The sequence below is a fragment of the Eptatretus burgeri genome, chromosome 2, assembly GCF_056783735.1.
Source record: "Eptatretus burgeri isolate ZD-2024b chromosome 2, Ebu_testis_v1, whole genome shotgun sequence".
Classification (NCBI taxonomy): domain Eukaryota; kingdom Metazoa; phylum Chordata; class Myxini; order Myxiniformes; family Myxinidae; genus Eptatretus; species Eptatretus burgeri.
In genome coordinates this window covers 39,611,388-39,617,887 of record NC_140962.1, presented here as the reverse complement: position 1 = coordinate 39,617,887, position 6,500 = coordinate 39,611,388, and the positions used below count along the sequence as shown (strand labels likewise).

The 6,500-nt window shown below is 46.9% G+C and overlaps 2 protein-coding genes across 2 annotated transcripts in view; both read left to right on the top strand.

The window, feature by feature from the left end:
- Positions 1-6: 6 nt before the first annotated feature.
- Positions 7-6,500, top strand: part of LOC147031866 (uncharacterized) — a 111,382-nt gene continuing 104,888 nt past the window's right edge. The window contains exons 1-2 of the mRNA XM_085850145.1: positions 7-63; positions 249-389. Of these exons, the coding sequence (XP_085706271.1) occupies positions 48-63; positions 249-389 (157 nt within the window). The 5' untranslated portion in view covers positions 7-47. The remainder of the gene's footprint in view (positions 64-248; positions 390-6,500) is intronic.
- Positions 396-2,445, top strand: LOC147031867 (uncharacterized). The gene has a single exon (XM_085853344.1). It carries the CDS (start codon positions 1,284-1,286, stop codon positions 2,235-2,237), a length of 954 nt encoding a protein of 317 aa, XP_085709470.1. The 5' UTR covers positions 396-1,283; the 3' UTR covers positions 2,238-2,445.

The following is a 6,500-nucleotide window of genomic DNA, read 5'->3' as shown; positions in this document are numbered from 1 at the left end:
TTCCTCCGTTCAAGGTAAGGAGCTCGGCCAACGTCAAGTTTGTTGACATGGTGGCATATGCAGGTTTTTTATTTTATTTTTGTGATTTCATTACTTTGCCAATGTGGTTTGCTATTTGTTTTGGTTATATTTTGTTGTAAGGTTGTGTGTGTGTGTGTGTGTGTGTGTGTGTGTGTGTGTGTGTGTGTGTGTGTGTGTGTGTGTGTGTGTGTGTGTCTATATCTGTGTATGCGTGCACGTGCATGCAGGTGAAACAAATTCAGTGGAAAAAGCTTTCCTAAGTTTCATTTCTTCAACATCTCAACATGACTCGAGCAATGTTGGCGATGAAGATGAAGAAGAGAACGAAGGCATTAATGCAGAAGCCGAGGATATTCGTGCTGTCACTGGTAATCATGGCTCCTATTAGTCCATGGGCCCAGGCATATATCGGTACCATCTGAGGAAACCAAACTTTAGGGCTACTAAGTTATTGGTAGGGACTATATGATTATTTCAATATGTGATAACCGTTCCAGAAGAGCAGCTTAGTGTATGTATTTTACATTTTTACCATTCTGAGATATTGACGTTTTGGGGGAAAATCACACAATGGACTATTGACACATCCCATGAAGGTAATATCATTCAATAACAGCTCAGGATATCCAGATTTTTTTATCTGCACACTTACAACAAGCATACTTCCCATCTTGAGGCACATCTCGGTTCAGATAGGCACCACGAACCCATTCGGACGGATTCCCATGGATCAGACGATCGAGGAGACTGTCAACAAAGACACACAAACACCTGGAGGAATGAAAGGATTCAGCCTGAATCCAGGAGCTGTGACCCGATACTATCTGACGTCAGATTACCACAGTATGTACCTTGGGCACCTGAGGGATATGGTAGGTCGAAGTCACTCCCAGCTGAACCATCCAGATCTGCAGTTACCTAGGATACGGAGGGATGAGGCTGACATCCAATCATTGGTGGATCTCATGGAGAACAGCTGGCTGGATCCACTGAGTCCTGATCAAGCACAGTTTGTCAGCTTGTCGACCGCTACTGTTGCTCCTCCTATGTTGCCAATGACCTCCTCGCGGCTCGCACGGTAGGAGAGGAGGCATATCAGGATTTCAAGAAGAAACGCCTGGAAACAAATCCAACTACACAGTTCAATGACAAGATGACAAAAAAGGAACTTGAAAACATTCACCCACATCTGGAAGAAACCAACCAGCAAAGCGCAGGCCAAAGAAATTGTTCTCAAGGCTGACAGGAACCTGTTTGGGCACATGATCCTCGTTGCTCAGAGTCGAGATCTGCACATGAGAGATGTCTTGGCGCACCCCCTGGGGCCCTTGCCATGGTCAATTGCTAATGGCGATGGATCTCTGCGGAAGACGAACAAAGCAACCCTTGCCAGAGAGCTGGAAAAGAGTGTTTCTCCCGCTGAAGTTATTGCAGAGCCATCAGCAACTGTCATTGATGGCATGAGCCTGGTACAGAAGATGAAAGGGAATGACAAGACGTTTTCACAGCTGGCTGAAGCGATACTGTCAACGGCTCTTCATGATGGAGCCCAGAGTAAACACATTGATGTTGACTTCGACGTTTACCGAGAGACGTCCATCAAAGACGCAGAGAGATGCAACAGAGGTGCAAGCACAGCAATCCAGTTCAGGAGCATCACACCGGGCCACAACATTCAGCAGTGGAGGAAACTGCTCTGCAGCTCTTCCAACAAGGCAAGTCTAATCAAGTTCCTGGTAGAGGAGTGGAAAGAACCAAAAAGCAGGAAGAAACTGAAGGAAAAGTTGCTCTATGTAACCTGCGAGGAGGTCTGCTACAAGCTCACCAAGGACCACTGGGAGGAAGTGGCAGAGCTGAATTCCACGCAGGAGGAAGCAGACACCCGAATGGTTCTGCATGCTCTGCATGCAGCAGAGGCTGGGTACAAGGCTGTGGTGATCACTGCCAAAGATACAGATGTCCCCGTGCTGTGTCTTGCCTTCAATAAGGACATCCCATGCCCCGTGTATCAGAAGTTTGGTACGCAAACCCGCACACGGTTCCGAGACATTGACAAGCTTGCTAGATCGATGGGAGACACTGTCTGTGATGCCCTGGTTGGACTTCACGTGTTCTCCGGTTGTGATACAGTCCCATGGACTATAAGCTGCCAGTCTGCAATGGTTATCACATCAAAATATGATCTATATATACACCAATTCAAAAATCATAACTAGGATTGGTTTCCTTAGATGGTACCGACAAGTGGAATTTCTGGCCTGGGCCCATGGACGATATATGCATATTTTTATGAGAAGCTTTTAAATATTGATTTTACAGAATGCATTCTAACAATTCCATTTTCTCAAGCATATTATTTCACATTTTTGGTTGCTTTAATTCCGCCTTTACGAATCGCAAAATAAACGTAATAATGATGTTGGATCTGGTCTGGGGGTAAATGGTGGAAAGATTAGTGTCGTTATTTCATAATAAATGTCCCCATAAGTGTGGTGTAATTCCTGTGAATGATAGAGCATGTTGAGCATATGTTTCGACTGATCTCGTCTCCACCCTCCAGTGTCTATATCTTTGCTCCACCTTTGCCCCCTACCTCCATTACTGAGCCTTCTCCATCGTTATATGTCCTTCCATGAAGTTTCTTCTGTTAGTTAACAGCCTATTGGCTTGACCCATGAGTGTGATTGCGGGATCAGTGCAGGACACGGGATTGGTGAAAACATGATCATATATGGACATCTTTTAGGCTCAATGCCATCATACGGGTTGGTAACACTATAACTCACCGTCTATACGTGTGGAATTTTTCTGGCTTCCTCGCCAATGTATACACGCCAGAAATCAACATCTGTAAGGCTGTGTCGGCCAAAGGGCGCATGGCACAAATGGTTTGATCGGCCCTGCAGGACATTGTAAGAGCGCACACATTGAGTGCACAGTGTTTTGTGGTTGTTGGGTTATGGTTCTTTGCTGTTAGTAGTGGTCTTTGTGTGGTTCGCAGTTCGTTGGGGGGCGCAAGGTGGAGAACATGGCGTACTGGTTGCTGGCGGTTCGTGTGAACTCTTTGCCCAAGGACCATGAGTCCGGAAGGGAAGGCTATGAAGACAAGCACCGCATCAGACTGCAGTGCACCAAATGGGACCCCAATGATCGACTGGGTCGAAGATATGACGAGAAGGATGATAACTTGCCATAATGGCCATGCTCCAGGAATTAAAAACCGATCTAAAGTGCTAACTGAAGGCTGACCAGGCCAATTTTACGGCAAAAATTTGAGCTGGCCTGGCCAAGCTGACAGCCAAGATAGATAACAGCCAAGCAGGATGAAACAGCAGCGGACTTCGTCGAGGTGAAGGCCGCACAGCAGCAGTTGGCTTCTGGGCAAGCCAGATTAGTGGGCAATCAAGATGAGTTAAGGAGAGAAGAACAGAGATATGATTTGGGAACACCAGAAGGGGAGCAAACATAAAAATGAAGATTTAGTACTTGAAGGTATAAATATGTTTGAGAAGATCAGATGATGAGAATAATAACCTGCCATGAAAGATGTAATCAAAGATAAATGAGTGATGGAGAATGCAAAATAGAGTGATGGACATGCTGCTTCTACTTTCCCAACAATGGATGGAGGTCCTCAATGCCAGACATGAAATCAGAGCCATCTCCCGAGACATATCGCGTGCTTTCAATGCGGTCTGGCACCCTGACATGCTCACCAAACTCTCTTCCTATGGTATCCAAGGCAATCTCCACTCATGGCTCGCAGACTTCCTCTCCCGTCGCAGTCAACGTGTGTCCCTAAATAAAATTTTCTCATCCCCTCTTCCTGTCCAGGCTGGAATTCCTCAAAGCAGTGTTCAGGGCCCTGTTATTTTTCTGGTTTTCATCAATGATCTCTCTGACTCTCTGGAAAATCCTCTCTATCTCATTGCTGATGACTCCACACTCTGCTGTATCATCTGTCATCCATCAGACTGGCAAGCAGCAGCCTCTTCACTCTTTGCAGATCTGGATAAGATCACAAGCTGGTACAACACGTGGAACATGCCTTTCAATTCCTGACACATCTCACACTCTCACAATGTCTCTCGGAAAGGACCATCTGGAACCCTCCCCCCCCCACCCCCATCTACCTTCTCAACAATCCCCTTGAAGAGGTCCTTTCATTCAAGCTTTTGGGTCGCACTCTCTGCCATGATCTCTCCTGCGAAAGCCACATTTCCAAGCTGGCCTCCAAAGCCAGTCCCCAACTCGGCATCCTCCGTCATGCACAGTCTTTTCTTGGCACACCTGAGCACCTAATCACATGTAAAACTTTCATCTGCAGCCTGATGGAGTACTGCTCTCCCCTCTGGGCTCGTGCTCCCACCTCACACCTTCCTCGGCGTAACACTGTTGAAACCAAGACATTTAGGATCATTGATATCTCCCACGATGAAGCTGAGTCTTTGGGTCTCTCATTCTCTCACCGCAGGCAGGTTGGTGGTCTTTCTGTCTTCTATCGTCTCCTTTCTGGCCTCTCCCCTCCCTGCTCTGTCTGTGATCTGCCCCCCCCCTCTGACCGCCCACCCTCATATTTCCACTGGGCTCTTAAGGTCCGCCAGCAACCAAAAGTGAATAAACTGTACTTTCATTCCACAATGAAAGTACAGCTTATTTGTGTTAACCAAAAGGAACCCCCTTTTGGTGGAACTACCAAAATCAAGAATCACTGCTCACCTTCACTCTTTTATTCCTCTTTTTTTCCAGCCTCTGGAGCAATCTCCCACACTCTCTTTAATCCCACTCTTCCCTCCAGGTCTTCAAAACAGCTGTTCACCACCATCTCTTATCTTCCCCCATCCAAAAACATGATCTTTTCTACCCTCATTAATCCACCCCAAGCCCACCTTCTTCAAATTCCCTGCTTTCCTTCCTGAAAGTCCCTGTAGTGTCCATCTTGTCTACCCCGTGTTCCCTGCCCCATCCCTCTCCCTTTCACAGATCTCCTAACGTCTCTGTTCCTCAGTGTTTTGTGCTTACCGGTCTCGCTCCTCTTGTCTCCTGCTCCCTTTGTTTTACGTTCTGTGTGTTCGCTCTTATATGTTCCTTGATATTGCATACAAAAAAGGAAAAAAAAATATTCTGTGGAAATGAATAAGTTAAGTGAGAGGCAACCATTTGTAATGATACAAAAGGTAAGTTTATGATGCATGTGAGAGGAAATGACCAAATATAATAATTATTAATTGGGATAAACAAAAGGGGAAAGACGTATGTTGAAAGCTGCACAAGAAAAGTAATATTTGAGTGAAATGAAACATTAAAAGTACTAGTGCGGGCCGGTAGGGGCGGGCCCATAGGTGCGTGCCAATATGTGCAGCTTCGTGCCTGCAGTATCAGGTCCCCAGCATCAATTGTGACGTCATATCAAACGAAGAAGAAGAATTGTGACGCCCCTTCTCTCTCCCCCCTCCTCTCTCCCCCTCCTCTCTCCCCCTTCCTCTCTCCCCCCTCCTCTCTCTCCCCCTCCTCTCTCCCACCCCTCTCTTGCCCCCCTCTCACCCCCCTCTCTCGCCATTCTTTCTCCCCCTCCTCTCTCCCTTCTCTTGCCCCCCTCTCACCCTTCTCTCTCCCCCCTCTCTCTCCCTCCTCTCTCCCTCCCTCTCTCCCTCCCCTCTCTCCCCCCTCCTCTCTCCCGTCTCTTGCCCCCCTCTCACCCCCTCTCTCGCTCTTCTCTCTCCCTCCCCTCTCTTGCAATCCCCCTCTCACCCCCTCTCTCCCCCCTCTCACCCTCCTCTCTCCCTCTCACCCCCTCCTCTGTCCCCCCTCCTCACCTCTCTCCCTCCCCTCTCTTGCCCCCCTCACCCCCTCTCTCCCCCTTCTCTCTTGCCCCTCTCTCCCTCCTCCTCTCTCTCCCCCCTCCTCTCCCGTCCCTCTCTCTGTAAATGTATTCACAAATGTCTACCAAGCACAACGATTAATTCCAACCTTGGGAAAAAAAACAGCTTTCAAACCCTTGGGAAACAGTTGTTTCCCTCGGGAAAATTCAAACCTTGGGATTAATTAATAATTTGAATAATAATCAAACCTTGGGAGTAAATAATTAAATAAATTAATAATTAAATAAGAATCAAACCTTGGGATTAATTAATTAATTCAAACCTTGGGAAAGAACAGCTTTCAAACCTTGGGAGGCACTTGGGAAACAGCTGAAATGGATGAGGAAGAACGATATCAAACTTTGAAAAGGCACATACCCAGGTCCCCAGTGTCGATTGTGACGTCATACCAAACGAAGAAGAATTGTGACGTCAATTCTTCAAAAAAAACCAATTAATTAAATAAACATTAATTGTGACGTCATTCTTGATGTCATAGCACCGTGTCCTGTCATTGGTTCACAGATACATGGCCGTAACTTAGGAACCGCTCGTCCGATTGATATCAAACCTTGAAAAGGCACATCCGCGGGGCCCGGGCAATATTCCTGGCAAGTT